Source organism: Periophthalmus magnuspinnatus, chromosome 4 (genome assembly GCF_009829125.3).
Source record: "Periophthalmus magnuspinnatus isolate fPerMag1 chromosome 4, fPerMag1.2.pri, whole genome shotgun sequence".
Taxonomy (NCBI): domain Eukaryota; kingdom Metazoa; phylum Chordata; class Actinopteri; order Gobiiformes; family Gobiidae; genus Periophthalmus; species Periophthalmus magnuspinnatus.
The window spans coordinates 34827709-34844863 of NC_047129.1; the positions used below are offsets into that span (position 1 = coordinate 34827709).

Below are 17155 nucleotides of genomic sequence, written 5' to 3' on the forward strand. Positions count from 1 at the left end.
CAGGACTAAGACTAAGACCAGGACTAAGACCAGGACTAAAACCAGGACTAAGACTAAGATAAAGACCAGGACTAAGACCAGGACTAAGACCAGGACTAAGACTAAGACCAGGACTAAGACCAGGACTAAGACTAAGACTAAGACCAGGACTAAGACTAAGACCAGGACTAAGACCAGGACTAAGACTAAGACCAGGACTAAGACCAGGACTAACTCAGTGGCAGAGTGGTTAGCCTGACTCCTCCTCTCAGTGGCAGAGTGGTTAGCCTGACTCCTCTCAGTGGCAGAGTGGTTAGCCTGACTCCTCTCAGTGGCAGAGTGGTTAGCCTGACTCCTCTCAGTGGCAGAGTGGTTAGCCTGGTGGAGGTGAGATGTAAACACAAGGACAGTTAAAAAAAAGATGAGAACATTAATAATTTGTTTTTATGAAAGGTTTATGAGGTCTACAACACGAGAGGACTAAACCAGGACTAAACCAGGACTAAACCAGGACTAAGCCAGGACTAAACCAGGACTAAACCAGGACTAAGCCAGGACTAAACCAGGACTAAACCAGGACTAAACCAGGACTAAGCCAGGACTAAACCAGGACTAAACCAGGACTAAACCAGGACTAAACCAGGACTAAGCCAGGACTAAACCAGGACTAAACCAGGACTAAGCCAGGACTAAGCCAGGACTAAACCAGGACTAAACCAGGACTAAGCCAGGACTAAGCCAGGACTAAACCAGGACTAAGCCAGGACTAAGCCAGGACTAAACCAGGACTAAACCAGGACTAAGCCAGGACTAAACCAGGACTAAGCCAGGACTAAACCAGGACTAAACCAGGACTAAACCAGGACTAAGCCAGGACTAAACCAGGACTAAACCAGGACTAAACCAGGACTAAACCAGGACTAAGCCAGGACTAAACCAGGACTAAACCAGGACTAAACCAGGACTAAACCAGGACTAAACCAGGACTAAACCAGGTTTAAATCAGGACTAAACCAGGACTAGACCAGGGCTAAAACCAGGTCCAAACCAGAACTAAACCAGAACTAAACAGAGACTAAACCAGGTATGAACCAGGTTTAAATCAGGACTAAACCAGGTTTAAACCAGGACTAAACCAGGTATGAACCAGGTTTAAATCAGGACTAAACCAGTTTTAAACCAGGACTAAATCAGGACTAAACCAGGACTAAACCAGGTTTATATCAGGACTAAACCAGGTTTAAATCAGGACTAAACCAGGACTAAACTAGAACTTAACCAGAACTAAACCAGGTCTAAACCAGGTCTAAACCAGGACTAGACCAGGGCTAAAACCAGGTCCAAACCAGAACTAAACCAGAACTAAACAGAGACTAAACCAGGTATGAACCAGGTTTAAATCAGGACTAAACCAGGTTTAAACCAGGACTAAACCAGGTATGAACCAGGTTTAAATCAGGACTAAACCAGTTTTAAACCAGGACTAAATCAGGACTAAACCAGGACTAAACCAGGTTTATATCAGGACTAAACCAGGACTAAACCAGAACTAAACCAGGACTAAACCAGGTCTAAACCAGGACTAAACCAGGTCTAAACCAGGACTAAAACCAGGACTAAACCAGAACTAAACCAGGACTAAACCAGGACTAAACATGGACCAAACCAGGTTTAAATCAGGACTAAACCAGGTTTATATCAGGACTAAACCAGGACTAAACCTGGACTAAAACCAGGACTGAACCAGGACTAAACCAGGTTTAAATCAGGACTAAACCAGGTCTAAACCAGGACTAAACCAGGTTTAAACCAGGACTAAACCAGGTTTAAACCAGGTCTAAACTAGGCCTAAACCAGGTCTAAACCAGGACTAAACCAGGTTTAAACCTTGGACTCTGTGTGGCTCAGGTGGGACTGACGCACTTCCTTTTGTCGGACATTTTCTTGTTGAGGTGGAACATTTGAATCTTTAGAGAGAAGTGTCTCAGGAGGCGGAGCTCGTTAGCGTCTGTGGTTAGCCTGGGTTAGCATCTGTTTCCATGTTTTAGCGCCTGTTAGCCTGTTTTATCATGTGTTAGCGTGTGTTAGCGTGTGCACAGTTGTTTGTGCTCACAGCTGATTCTGATTGGCTCTGACAGCCCATTACCCACAATCCCTGGTGGAGTTGGCAGTTAGCACTCAATTAGCACAAAGCAAACAAACAGTCAGCTCCACAGAGATGCCAGTTCAAAACAAGACCACACCAGGTCTGAACCAGGTCTAAACCTGGTCTAAACCAGGTCTGAACCTGGTCTAAACCTGGTCTGAACCAGGTCTGAACCAGGTCTAAACCAGGTCTAAACCAGGTCTGAACCAGGTCTAAACCAGGTCTGAACCAGGTCTAAACCAGGTCTAAACCAGGTCTAAACCAGGTCTAAGGGGGTCAGGTGGGACTCACCTGGTCGCTGTGGAGACTCTGTTTATGTTTACATTGATTAAATTAAGGCTATTCTCTGGAGGAATCAGGGACAGGTCTGAACCAGAACTAAACCAGGACAGAACCAGGACTAAACCAAGACTAAACCCCAACTAAACCAGGAGTAAACCATGACTAAACCAAGAGTAAACCAGGTCTAAACCAGGTCTAAACCAGGTCTAAACCAGGTCTAAACCAGGTCTGAACCAGGTCTAAACCAGGTCTGAACCAGGTCTGAACCAGGTCTGAACTAGGTCTGAACTAGGTCTAAACCAGGTCTGAACCAGGTCTGAACCAGGTCTGAACTAGGTCTAAACCAGGTCTGAACCAGGTCTAAACCAGGTCTAAACCAGGTCTGAACCAGGTCTAAACCAGGTCTGAACCAGGTCTAAACCAGGTCTAAACCAGGTCTAAGGGGGTCAGGTGGGACTCACCTGGTCGCTGTGGAGACTCTGTTTATGTTTACATTGATTAAATTAAGGCTATTCTCTGGAGGAATCAGGGACAGGTCTGAACCAGAACTAAACCAGGACAGAACCAGGACTAAACCAAGACTAAACCCCAACTAAACCAGGAGTAAACCATGACTAAACCAAGAGTAAACCAGGACTAGACCAGGACGGAACCAGGTCTAAACTGGAGCCTTCAGGGGCACAAGACCCTTTCCCTCAATTTACCGCGATTTTCTGTAACCAACTCTCCATTCTTGTCTGTGTAGACCCTCAGTCATCAAGGTCTGATCCACTGCAGAAGACGAAGTTTAAATCGATCAACTGGACAAATCGTTTAGGGAACGATCTATCCAGAACTGATGAGCAGCGAAACCTCTTTACTCTTACAACGGTTTGTCCAGTTCAAGTCTGGTTCAAGTCTTATCTAGAAAACAGGGAGGACTTTGTTGAAATTAGAAAATGTGTCTCAGATAAAATGTCCCTGACCTGTGGGGTCCCCCAGGGGTCAGTCCTGGGACCCCTGTTGTTCAGTCTCTACATGCTGCTGTTAGTCCAGTTAATACACAACAATAATGTGTCACACACAACTCTGCAGACGAGTCAGATCTATGTCTCACTGCAGCAGGTGAATATGGACCAGTGGATTCACTGCATCAACAGATCAGTGTGTGGAGGAAAAACAACTTTGTCCAGATAAACTCAGACAAGACTCAAGTCACAGAAACAGAAAGTGTCAGCGTCACCTCCAGTCTCTCTCTCTAAAACCTTCAACTCAGGACAGAAATCTAGAGGTAAAAATGGACTCAGACTTGAACTTTAACAGACACATCAAATCATCAAAAATCAAAAGTAAACTGTCAAACCCAGACTCAGACTTATCCTGCGTTTGTGTCCAGGAGATTAGACGACTGTAACGTCCTGATCACTGGACTCTCCAAACGAGCCACAGAACAGAACATCCAGAACATCCAGAACATCCAGAACATCCAGAACATCCAGAACATCCAGAACATCCAGAACACTGCTGCTCGGGTCAGGACTAGAACCAGGAAGTACTTCACACATGTGTCCTGTGGCTCAGTCTCTGGCTCCTGTGGCTCAGAGACTTTAAAGCAGCTCAGTGTGAACAAGTCTCTCCAGCACAAAAGAACATCTCCCACATGAGCCACATGAACCATCTCACACTCTGAGGACTTCAGGGACCGACCTTCTGATGTAGTTCTGGTTTAGTCCTGGTTTAGTCCTGGCTTAGTCCTGGCTTAGTCCTGGTTTAGTCCTGGCTTAGTCCTGGTTTAGTCCTGGCCTCCTGCTGGTGCCCACAGTCAGAACTAAACATGGGTCAGAATTTCAGTTTTATGTCTTTCTTTGAATTACTTTGTGTTTGAATTATGCTGTACAAATAATTGCGTTTCCTTACAAACATATTGATGCTTATTGTCACCAAACAGTTCAGTTTCAGTTTGTTCAGAGACAGGACATGTCTCCAAACATGAAGCTCTTTGTCCCTGTTACAAACTGTCCTCTGTGTTTTTTCTGTTTCTTTTGGAGTCATGTCTTCTTCCTGCAGAGTGTCCTTTTTTCTGTTTCTTTTGGAGTCATGTCTTCTTCCTGCAGACTGTCCTTTCAGTCCATGTCCTCAGTCCTCGTTTCACTGTGGATAATGACACACTCTTACAGCTTCAGCAGCTTCTTCTCCAGGTCTTTTTCTTTTGTTCTTGTGTTGATCATTTCAGACCAAAGCTCGTTCGTCTCTGGGACACGTGTCCTTCCTGAGCGGTGTGACGCTGGACAGTCCCATGGTCTTTATACTTGTGTTTAATTGAACAGATGAACGTTTCACCTTCAGGAGGAAACTGCACCGAGGATGAACCAGACTGAAGCAGGTCCACAGTTCACTTCATGATGTTTGGGCTGATTCTTTTGACTTTCTCCTGATGTTACACAAAGAAGCAGAGTGTTTCAGGAGTGTTTCAGGAGTGTTTCAGGAGTGTTTCAGGTGTGTTTCAGGAGTGTTTCAGGAGTGTTTCAGGTGTGTTTCAGGAGTGTTTCAGGAGTGTTTCAGGAGTGTTTCAGGAGTGTTTCAGGAGTGTTTCAGGTGTGTTTCAGGAGTGTTTCAGGAGTGTTTCAGGAGTGTTTCAGGTGTGTTTCAGGTGTGTTTCAGGTGTGTTTCAGGAGTGTTTCAGGAGTGTTTCAGGTGTGTTTCAGGAGTGTTTCAGGTGTGTTTCAGGAGTGTTTCAGGAGTGTTTCAGGTGTGTTTCAGGAGTGTTTCAGGTGTGTTTCAGGTGTGTTTCAGGTGTGTTTCAGGAGTGTTTCAGGAGTGTTTCAGGAGTGTTTCAGGTGTGTTTCAGGAGTGTTTCAGGTGAGCTTCAGACACATCCACAGGTTTGTCTCTGATTAACTCAGATGTTGTGAATAAACCAATCAGAAGCTTCCAAAGACATGACATCATCATCTGGGATTGACCAAACTGTTTAAAGTCATAATAATCCCACTGTTTTAAACTTCTGACTCTGAACAAAGTGTGACTCTGTGTTTGACTCTGTGTGTGACTCTGTGGTTTTGACTCTGTGGTTTTGACTCTGTGTTTGACTCTGTGTTTGACTCTGTGTGTGACTCTGTGTTTGACTCTGTGTGTGACTCTGTGTGTGACTCTGTGTTTGACTCTGTGTTTGACTCTGTGTGTGACTCTGTGTTTGACTCTGTGTGTGACTCTGTGTTTGACTCTGTGTGACTCTGTGTGTGACTCTGTGTTTGACTCTGTGGTTTTGACTCTGTGTTTGACTCTGTGTGTGACTCTGTGTGTGACTCTGTGTTTGACTCTGTGTGTGACTCTGGTTTTGACTCTGTGTTTGACTCTGTGTTTGACTCTGTGTGTGACTCTGTGTTTGACTCTGTGTTTGACTCTGTGTGTGACTCTGTGTTTGACTCTGTGGTTTTTACTCTGTTTTTTTACTCTGTGTCGACACAAACTTGAAATTGAATGAGCAGAACTGAATATGTAAATGAGCCGTACACTTTTATATCAAACGTGTCGAACAAGAATAATTCGCCAAAACCGGTTATGATCCGAGTGGCACCAGAGACTGGATCAGAGACCCCCTACAGACCTGCGCCTCTCCAGCAGGGGGCGCTAATCAGAGGTGACAGTAAGCCCCGGAGGAACACGCACCCCCCCCTCGCCCCGAAGGAACACGCACCATGTCCGGTCTCTGGTCTGGTCTCTGGTCTGGTCTCTGGTCTCTGGTCTGGTCTCTGGTCTGGTCTCTGGTCTCTGGTCTCTGGTCTGGTCTCTGGTCTCTGGTCTCTGGTCTCTGGTCTCTGGTCTTGGTCTGGTCTGGTCTCTGGTCTTGGTCTGGTCTTGGTCTGGTCTGGTCTCTGGTCTCTGGTCTCTGGTCTGGTCTCTGGTCTCTGGTCTAAATGTGAATAAATGATGAAGATGAATATTTGAGGTGAGAAACATGATTTATTCAGAGCAGCAAGTCTCCAAGACACACACCCCACACACACACACCCCACACACACACACCTACACAATTACACACACTCACACATACACATATACAATTACACACACATTAATACACACACATATACAAACACACACACAAACATACATACATACAGCTGATGTCCCTGTCACACACTCAGGTCCCTGTCACACACTCAGGTCCCTGTCACACACACAGGTCCCTGTCAACACACTCAGGTCCCTGTCACACACACTCAGGTCCCTGTCACACACACAGGTCCCTGTCACACACTCAGGTCCCTGTCACACACACTCAGGTCCCTGTCACACACACTCAGGTCCCTGTCACACACTCAGGTCCCTGTCACACACTCAGGTCCCTGTCACACACAGGTCCCTGTCACACACACAGGTGTTGTCCCTGTCACACACTCAGGTCCCTGTCACACACTCAGGTCCCTGTCGCACACACAGGTCCCTGTCACACACTCAGGTCCTTGTCACACACACTCAGGTCCCTGTCACACACACAGGTCCCTGTCACACACTCAGGTCCCTGTCACACACACTCAGGTCCCTGTCACACACACTCAGGTCCCTGTCACACACATAGGTGTTGTCCCTGTCACACACTCAGGTCCCTGTCACACACACTCAGGTCCCTGTCACACACTCAGGTCCCTGTCACACACACACAGGTCCCTGTCACACACACTCAGGTCCCTGTCACACACTCAGGTCCCTGTCACACACACAGGTCCCTGTCACACACACACTCAGGTCCCTGTCACATACTCAGGTCCCTGTCACACACTCAGGTCCCTGTCAAACACTCAGGCCCCTGTCACACACACTCAGGTCCCTGTCACACACACTCAGGTCCCTGTCACACACATAGGTATTGTCCCTGTCACACACACTCAGGTCCCTGTCACACACACTCAGGTCCCTGTCACACACTCAGGTGCCTGTCACACACACAGGTCCCTGTCACACACTCAGGTCCCTGTCACACACTCAGGCGCCTGTCACACACACAGGTCCCTGTCACACACTCAGGTCCCTGTCACACACTCAGGTCCCTGTCACACACACACAGGTCCCTGTCACACACACTCAGGTCCCTGTCACACACTCAGGTCCCTGTCACACACACTCAGGTCCCTGTCACACACTCAGGTCCCTGTCACACACACAGGTCTCTGTCACACACTCAGGTCCCTGTCACACACACTCAGGTCCCTGTCACACACTCAGGTCCATGTCACACACTCAGGTCCCTGTCACACACACTCAGGTCCCTGTCACACACTCAGGTCCCTGTCACACACACACAGGTCCCTGTCACACACACTCAGGTCCCTGTCACACACTCAGGTCCCTGTCACACACACAGGTCCCTGTCACACACACACTCAGGTCCCTGTCACATACTCAGGTCCCTGTCACACACTCAGGTCCCTGTCAAACACTCAGGCCCCTGTCACACACACTCAGGTCCCTGTCACACACATAGGTATTGTCCCTGTCACACACACTCAGGTCCCTGTCACACACACTCAGGTCCCTGTCACACACTCAGGTGCCTGTCACACACACAGGTCCCTGTCACACACTCAGGTCCCTGTCACACACTCAGGTGCCTGTCACACACACAGGTCCCTGTCACACACTCAGGTCCCTGTCACACACTCAGGTCCCTGTCACACACACACAGGTCCCTGTCACACACACTCAGGTCCCTGTCACACACTCAGGTCCCTGTCACACACACTCAGGTCCCTGTCACACACTCAGGTCCCTGTCACACACACAGGTCCCTGTCACACACACACACTCAGGTCCCTGTCACATACTCAGGTCCCTGTCACACACTCAGGTCCCTGTCACACACTCAGGTCCCTGTCACACACACTCAGGTCCCTGTCACACACTCAGGTCCCTGTCACACACACTCAGGTCCCTGTCACACACACTCAGGTCCCTGTCACACACATAGGTATTGTCCCTGTCACACAAACTCAGGTCCCTGTCACACACTCAGGTCCCTGTCACACACACTCAGGTCCCTGTCACACACTCAGGTGCCTGTCACACACACAGGTCCCTGTCACACACTCAGGTCCCTGTCACACACACAGGTGTTGTCCCTGTCACACACACAGGTCCCTGTCACACACTCAGGTCCCTGTCACACACACAGGTCCCTGTCACACACACTCAGGTCCCTGTCACATAGTCAGGTCCCTGTCACACACTCAGGTCCCTGTCACACACTCAGGTCCCTGTCACACACTCAGGTGCCTGTCACACACTCAGGTCCCTGTCACACACTCAGGTCCCTATCACACACTCAGGTCCCTGTCACACACACAGGTGTTGTCCCTGTCACACACTCAGGTCCCTGTCACACACTCAGGTCCCTGTCACACACTCAGGTCCCTGTCACACACACACAGGTCCCTGTCACACACACTCAGGTCCCTGTCACACACTCAGGTCCCTGTCACACACACTCAGGTCCCTGTCACACACTCAGGTCCCTGTCACACACACAGGTCCCTGTCACACACACACTCAGGTCCCTGTCACATACTCAGGTCCCTGTCACACACTCAGGTCCCTGTCACACACTCAGGCCCCTGTCACACACACTCAGGTCCCTGTCACACACTCAGGTCCCTGTCACACACACTCAGGTCCCTGTCACACACACTCAGGTCCCTGTCACACACATAGGTATTGTCCCTGTCACACACACTCAGGTCCCTGTCACACACTCAGGTCCCTGTCACACACACTCAGGTCCCTGTCACACACTCAGGTGCCTGTCACACACACAGGTCCCTGTCACACACTCAGGTCCCTGTCACACACACAGGTGTTGTCCCTGTCACACACACAGGTCCCTGTCACACACTCAGGTCCCTGTCACACACTCAGGTCCCTGTCACACACACAGGTCCCTGTCACACACACTCAGGTCCCTGTCACATAGTCAGGTCCCTGTCACACACTCAGGTCCCTGTCACACACTCAGGTGCCTGTCACACACTCAGGTCCCTGTCACACACTCAGGTCCCTATCACACACTCAGGTCCCTGTCACACACACAGGTGTTGTCCCTGTCACACACACAGGTGTTGTCCCTGTCACACACACAGGTCCCTGTCACACACTCAGGTCCCTGTCACACACTCAGGTCCCTGTCACACACTCAGGTCCCTGTCACACACACAGGTCCCTGTCACACACACTCAGGTCCCTGTCACATAGTCAGGTCCCTGTCACACACTCAGGTCCCTGTCACACACTCAGGTGCCTGTCACACACTCAGGTCCCTGTCACACACTCAGGTCCCTATCACACACTCAGGTCCCTGTCACACACACAGGTGTTGTCCCTGTCACACACACAGGTGTTGTCCCTGTCACACACTCAGGTCCCTGTCACACACTCAGGTCCCTGTCACACACTCAGGTCCCTGTCACACACTCAGGTGCCTGTCACACACTCAGGTCCCTGTCACACACTCAGGTCCCTATCACACACTCAGGTCCCTGTCACACACACAGGTGTTGTCCCTGTCACACACACAGGTGTTGTCCCTGTCACACACACAGGTCCCTGTCACACACTCAGGTCCCTGTCACACACTCAGGTCCCTGTCACACACTCAGGTCCCTGTCACACACACAGGTCCCTGTCACACACACTCAGGTCCCTGTCACACAGTCAGGTCCCTGTCACACACTCAGGTCCCTGTCACACACTCAGGTGCCTGTCACACACTCAGGTCCCTGTCACACACTCAGGTCCCTATCACACACTCAGGTCCCTGTCACACACACAGGTGTTGTCCCTGTCACACACACAGGTGTTGTCCCTGTCACACACACAGGTCCCTGTCACACACTCAGGTCCCTGTCACACACTCAGGTCCCTGTCACACACTCAGGTCCCTGTCACACACTCAGGTCCCTGTCACACACTCTTCTTCTGTCTCTTTTCCTCTTGAGTGTAAATCTCGGGTCGCTCTGCGGGAGCCGTAAATCCTGGTTGTGGAGCTTTAGCGCAGAGCCGCTGTGAGCCGCTGTGAGCCGTTTATCAGGCCGCTCCGGCTCCTCCGGGGCTCGGCCTTTTGTCTCGGGCTTTACCGCTCAGCGGGAGCGCGCAGTGACACACGTGCACGAGTCAGAGAAGGTCACGGAGCTGTGCACGCGCCAGCACGCGCACGGACGGATGAACCGGAGTCTCCGCCACAAGAACGGCTCACAAGAACGGCTCAAAACAACGGCTCACAAGAACGACCCCAGACAAAACAGCGGCTCCGGAGGCTCTCGTGACCGAGAAAGAGGCGCTGAAACCCGCGTCCTGCAGCGCGGAGCCCCGCTCCACCCGCCGCCTGTTTATACAGTGTTTAAATATTTCAAGTATTTGAGTCCGCAGTACACGCAGTACACGCAGTACACACAATACACGCAGTACACACAATACACACAATACACGCAGTACACACAATACACACAATACACGCAGTACACACAATACACACAATACACGCAGTACACACAGTACACGCAGCATGTATGGGGTGAGCATGTATACACTTGCAGAGGTAGGATCCGGCTCCTCTGCAGAGGTAGGATCCGGCTCTCCGCGTAATGAAGATTTACAGACGCGTTTTCTCCGCGGACACCGATCAATGCGGCGCTGCACGGACGATGATCACGTCGATATCGTCGATAAATCGTTGAGTCTCTGGAGCCTCAGCCCCGGACACAGACCGAGCAGAGCCCCGTGAGGACAAGACACCGCGGGGTGAGGACACACAACAACAAGAAAACAACAACAACAAAACAACAAGAAAACAACAACAAGAAAACAACAACAAAACAACAACAACAACAACAACAAGAAAACAATAACAAAACATTTTCGTCAAATATAAATCCAAAAGGCCACGAGAATCAACAAAAACAAGAGACGCCTCTTTAATAATAATAATAATAATAATAATAATAATAATAATAATAATAATAATAATAATAATAAATAATGACAATGATAATTAGATTATTATTATTATTATTATTATTATTATTATTATTATTATTATTATTATTATTATATTTTTACGGTGTTACTTCGCGTTTTCTCTGTGATTTTCGATAAAACGCATCTGGATTTTTACATTATTTACGTCACATTGTTTTATTTTACATTATTTATTTTACATTATTTATTTTACATTATTTATTTTACATTATTTATTTTACATTATTTATTTTATGTTAATATTAACTTCATATTTTAGGCTCTAAATCCTGACGCGGTGCGGCCTCCGGAGGCCCGCGGGCCTCACGGGCTTTTGGCTCCGCGGCGTGTCAGTCCCGTGCGCGTGTCTGTCCCGTGCGCGTGTCTGTCCCGTGCGCGTGTCAGTCCCGTGCGCGTGTCTGTCCCGTGCGCGTGTCTGTCCCGTGCGCGTGCTCGGTGTGAGTAAAGACAGGGACACGTGACATCTGGACATGTTTATTGTTTATTGTTTATTGTTTATTGTTTTGTTTATTTTCAGCTGAAGTTTCTGAGGCTCAGACACAAAATCATATTTACACTGTACACGTCACGTGACACTGCGCACGTCACGTGACCAGGAGGAGGGAGCTTCCTCACTGACATTAGAAACATCATCATCATCAATCGACCCAATCACATCTGAACCGGATCTGAACCGGATCTGGTTCTGGTTCTGGTTCAGTTTTATAGGAGATCTGGTCCAATTCAGCTCCCTCCACCTGCACAAGGACGAGAGGGACAAGGACGAGAGGGACGAGAGGGACAGGGACGACAGGGACAGGGACAACAGGGACAAGGACGAGAGGGACAGGGACGAGAGGGACAGGGACGAGAGGGACAAGGACGACAGGGACGAGAGGGACAGGGACGACAGGGACAGGGACGACAGGGACGAGAGGGACAGGGACGACAGGGACAGGGACAACAGGGACAAGGACGAGAGGGACAGGGACGAGAGGGACAGGGACGACAGGGACAGGGACGACAGGGACGAGAGGGACAGGGACGACAGGGACAGGGACAACAGGGACAAGGACGAGAGGGACAGGGACAAGAGGGAAAGAGACGACAGGGGCAGGTTGTACAGGGGCAGGTTGTACAGGGGCAGGTTGCTCATGCTCAGGTTTGTCGCCTCGAGCTGAGATCAGGAAACGACACGAACAGGAAAAAGAACAACTTCAGTTTGAGCTGGAAACATGAAGAAAACGAAGGAACAAAACGAAGGAACAAAACGAAGGAACAAAACGAAGGAACAAAACGAGGGAACAAACGAAGGAAAAATAACAAAGAAACACAGGAACGTGCTGCGTTTGGGTCAGAACATCAGACTGACACCTGCTGCTGAGTCCAGACCCGGTTCTGGGTCCAGACCCGGTTCTTTCAGGATTTTGTTGTTGCCACAAAAAAGAAAAATGAAAGAGAAGTTTTTCAGAAAAGGTTTGAGTCCACATTTAAAAAAAAATATTTTCAGATTCTCAGACGGTCACATAATGTACAGGGTCTGAACAGCTGCAGGGTCTGAACAGCTGCAGGGTCTGAACAGCTGCAGGGTCTGAACAGCTGCAGGGTCTGAACAGCTGCAGGGTCTGAACAGCTGCAGGGTCTGAACAGCTGCAGGGTCTGAGCGTCGGGTCTCTTCAGTTTAAGACTTTTTTGTTCAAATGTAAAATACTCAGAGTCTGATCCAGTTCTTTTTCAGAATAAAAGCCCCGAAGTCTCAGACATTTCACAATAAAATAGATTTTTTTTCACAGAAAAGAAATGTTTGTCTTAAAATAAAACATAAGGCACAAAACCAGAAATATCTCAAATAAATAAAAACAATTGTGTAAGAGAAATAAATATTGTATATTCACACAAAATTTTAAACATTTTTAAGCTCCTGAATACTCCTTTTTCTTCGTTCTCTCCTCCTCCTCCTCCTCTCCTCTCCTCTCCTCCTCCACCCCTCCTCCTCTTCCTCCTCTCTTCCTCTTCCTCTTGAGGCATTTGTCGCCTTCGTTCGGATTCAGTCTTGTGTCATAAATATTTCAGTAAAAATCTTAAGACTTTTTACAAATTTCAAAAACACAAAAAAAAGTTTTCAAAATAAATAAATTAAATATTTAAAAGTTAAGACTCACGGCTGATCCGGACCTGGAGGTTGTGGGTTTGATTCCCCACAAATAAAGTGTTTGAGTGATGTTCCTGCTCCAGTGATGCCACTTTTGGGCCAAACATGAGTCCCGGCTCCGGGACAAGTTCAGTGCCGGTTCAGTCCCGGTTCAGTCCCGGTTCATTCCCGGTTCAGTCCTGGTTCAGTCCCGGTTCAGTCCCGGTTCAGTCCCGGTCTTAGCGGGCGTCCCCAGGCCGCAGGCCATAGTTCCGAGTCGGGCCTTTTTCCTTGTAGACCTCGGGGTGGACTCGGTCCTGGGTCTTGAACAGGTCCTGGGCCAGTCTCTCGTACTTGTCCTTGTACAGGTCTTGGGCCCGGTCTTGGGCCCGGTCTTGGGCCCGGTCTTGGGCCCGGTCTTGGGCCCGGTCTTGGGCCCGGTCTTGGGCCAGGTCTTGGGCCAGTCTCTCGTACTTGTCCTTGTACAGGTCTCGTTCTTTGGAGACTCGGAGCAGGTCTTGTTGGAGCTGTGACACTTGGTTTTGTAGTGAACTCTTTTCGGTCTCCAGGAGGTGGCGCTGTTGCACTCGTTTGAAGCGGCAGGACTGAGCGTAGCCTCGGTTCTTCAAGGTTCTGCGCTTCTGCTTCAGCCGAAGAACGTCCTCTTTGGAGAAGCCACGAAGCTGCCGGTTCAACTCCCGCACCGTCATGGAGACCAACTGCTCATCAGAGAAACGCTCCTCCAGACGCCCATGGACCTGCAGACACAGACGTCATCCTCTGGACCCATCCTCTGACCCCCTGAGCATCCTCTGACCCACTGAGCATCCTCTGACCCACTGAGCATCCTCTGACCCATCCTCTGACCCCCTGAGCATCCTCTGACCCCCGCCTCTGCTCCTCTGACCCACTGAGCATCCTCTGACCCACTGAGCATCCTCTGACCCACTGAACATCCTCTGACCCCCTGAGCATCCTCTGACCCCCGCCTCTGCTCCTCTGACCCACTGAGCATCCTCTGACCCACTGAGCATCCTCTGACCCACTGAACATCCTCTGACCCCCTGAACATCCTCTGACCCCCTCCTCTGCTCCTCTGACCCTCTCCTCTGCTCCTCTGACCCCCTCCTCTGCTCCTCTGACCCCCTCCTCTGCTCCTCTGACCTCCTCCTCTGCTCCTCTGACCCTCTGCTCCTCTGCTCCTCTGACCTCCTCCTCTGCTCCTCTGACCCTCTCCTCTGCTCCTCTGACCCCCTCCTCTGCTCCTCTGACCCCCTCCTCTGCTCCTCTGACCTCCTCCTCTGCTCCTCGTGTTACCTGTGCGAGGGCCTGGCTGTGCAGGTGACTCAGGTGATGTGAGTGATGCGGGTGCTCTTCATACGGAGCGCCCCTGAACGCCTCGTAGTGATGAGCGTTTGACCCGATCAAAGCCTCGACTGCGTCCTCCGGGGTCAGACTGAGCGCCTCTGGGCCCGAGTGCGGCTGGTACCCGCCCACCTGCGGCGACACGCAACATGTGACACACAACGTACACGCCCTCTGCACACGTGTGTGTGTGTGTGTGTGTGTGTGGGGGTGTACATGTGAGTGTGTGAGTTGTACTTGTCCTGTAGTACTTCTCGTGTAGTACTTGTACTTGTCCTGTAGTACTTGTCCTGTAGTACTTGTCCTGTAGTACTTGTACTTGTCCTGTAGTACTTGTCCTGTAGTACTTGTACTTGTCCTGTAGTACTTGTCCTGTAGTACTTGTACTTGTCCTGTAGTACTTGTACTTACCCAGTAAATCTCCTCGTGGCCTTTGCCCTGTCCCGGGCCCAGGGCGCCCCCTGCTGGGCCGTGCGGAGGGCTGGGCTGCGGGCAGAAGCTGGGGGAGGAGGGCACGGAGGAGCAGGGGGTGCTCAGGGGGGTGCTCAGGGGGGTACTGGACAGAGACCCGCCGGGACCGGAGCACGGCCCGGAGCACGGCCCGGGCCCCGGGGCCTGGTGACACAGCGGCGGCTCCGGAGGCTCCTTCTTCACCTCGAACTTCATCAGGTCAAAGTCATTTACGTAGTCCATGGCCAGAGGGCTCGAGGGCAGCGCGCGGAGGTCCCGGAGGTCCCCGCGGAGGTCCCCGCGGAGGTCCCCGCGGAGGTCCCCGCGGAGGTCCCCGCGGAGGTCCCCGCGGAGGTCCCCGCGGAGGTCCCCGCGGAGGTCCGAGCTCACCAGCTCCGCCATGAGGTGCTCAGTGGCGGGTTAGGACCAGAGACCAGAGGTTTATAAAAGTGTTTCTCCTGCGACACTGAAGTTTAAACTGATCAGCTTCACAAAATAAACCTCACGAAGACTCGGGTCTGGATCAGGATCTGGTCTGGATCAGGTCTGGATCAGGTCTGGATCTGGTCTGGATCAGGTCTGGATCAGGATCTGGTCTGGATCTGGATCAGGTCTGGATCTGGTCCGGTCTCGGATTTCACTCTATTTATACCCGCGCGGAGCGGGGCTCCGTGGGCGGCTCCGTGGGGGGCTCCGGGTTCAGAGGAGCTCAGCGGCTTCTACGCGCTCTCCACCCCGCGCACAGACGCACTGCTCCCGGGCGCAGTGAGCCCGCGCCCCGTTGACCTCTCTGCCAGAGTTCGGTTCGATCGGGTCCTTGGGCCCGGGTTGTCCCCGTGTAACCCCTCCCACGCACGAGCACGCGCACAGCGAAAGGGACTCGTGTGTCTGGAGCGCGGAGGGACTGGCTCCGGTCCTATCCCGGTTCCGTTGGGTCTGATACGGTTCAGGTCTGGTGGATTCGACTGTCCGTGGGCGCCCGTGGGTGCAGAGTCCCGCAGAGTCCCGTAGAGTCCCGCAGAGTCCCGGCAGAGTCCCGCAGAGTCCCGCAGAGTCCCGTAGAGTCCCGTAGAGTCCCGGCAGAGTCCCGGCAGAGTCCCGCAGAGTCCCGCAGAGTCCCGTAGAGTCCCGTAGAGTCCCGGCAGAGTCCCGTAGAGTCCCGGAGAGTCCCGGAGAGTCCCGGTGTGCGCTCTGATGTCCGGCTGTGATCAGATTTCCTGCGAAACTGTCACATTTTTATCTTTGTCTTTTAGAATTGTCTTATTCTTATTTACGTTGTCCCGTGCGTAAAGTCCCGTGCGTAAAGTCCCGTGCGTAAAGTCCTGTGCGTAAAGTCCCGTGCGTAAAGTCCCGTGCGCTCTTCAGGATGCTCCGTGGTCCCGGGGCCGCTATGGCTCGCTGTGCCCGGGCTCCGTGCTCGTTCTCCGGGTAGGACCACTCTGCTGCTCGAGGTGAGACAAACTAACGGACCGGTGCCGTGTGCTGCTGCGCGCGCGCTCTGGAGATGCGTGAGGCGCGTGGACGCTGATATACGCGCGTGCCATTTGTGACACTCCCACAAGCAGCTCAAACAGCCAATAGGAGTAGAGCCCGGAGCAGGGCAGAGCCAATAGGAGTAGAGCCCGGAGCAGGGCAGAGCCAATAGGAGCAGAGCCCGGAGCAGGGCAGAGCCAATAGGAGCAGAGCCCGGAGCAGGGCAGAGCCAATAGGAGCAGAGCCCGGAGCAGGGCAGAGCCAATAGGAGCAGAGAGACGAAGCCTGACGAGAAGTGACGGAAAGGACCGAAGTCTTCCGAAGACGAGTGGAAGGACAGCGCG

The 17155-nt window shown here is 51.3% G+C and overlaps 1 protein-coding gene across 1 annotated transcript; it reads right to left on the bottom strand.

Moving 5' to 3' along the window:
- Positions 1 to 11897: 11897 nt before the first annotated feature.
- On the bottom strand, positions 11898 to 16826 carry mafaa (MAF bZIP transcription factor Aa). The gene is made up of 3 exons (XM_033965312.2): positions 15300 to 16826; positions 14841 to 15020; positions 11898 to 14281 (listed from the first exon to the last, which is right to left on the bottom strand). The coding sequence occupies exons 1-3, from the start codon at positions 15738 to 15740 to the stop codon at positions 13763 to 13765; spliced, it is 1140 nt and encodes a 379-aa protein (XP_033821203.1). The 5' UTR covers positions 15741 to 16826; the 3' UTR covers positions 11898 to 13762.
- Positions 16827 to 17155: the final 329 nt, after the last annotated feature.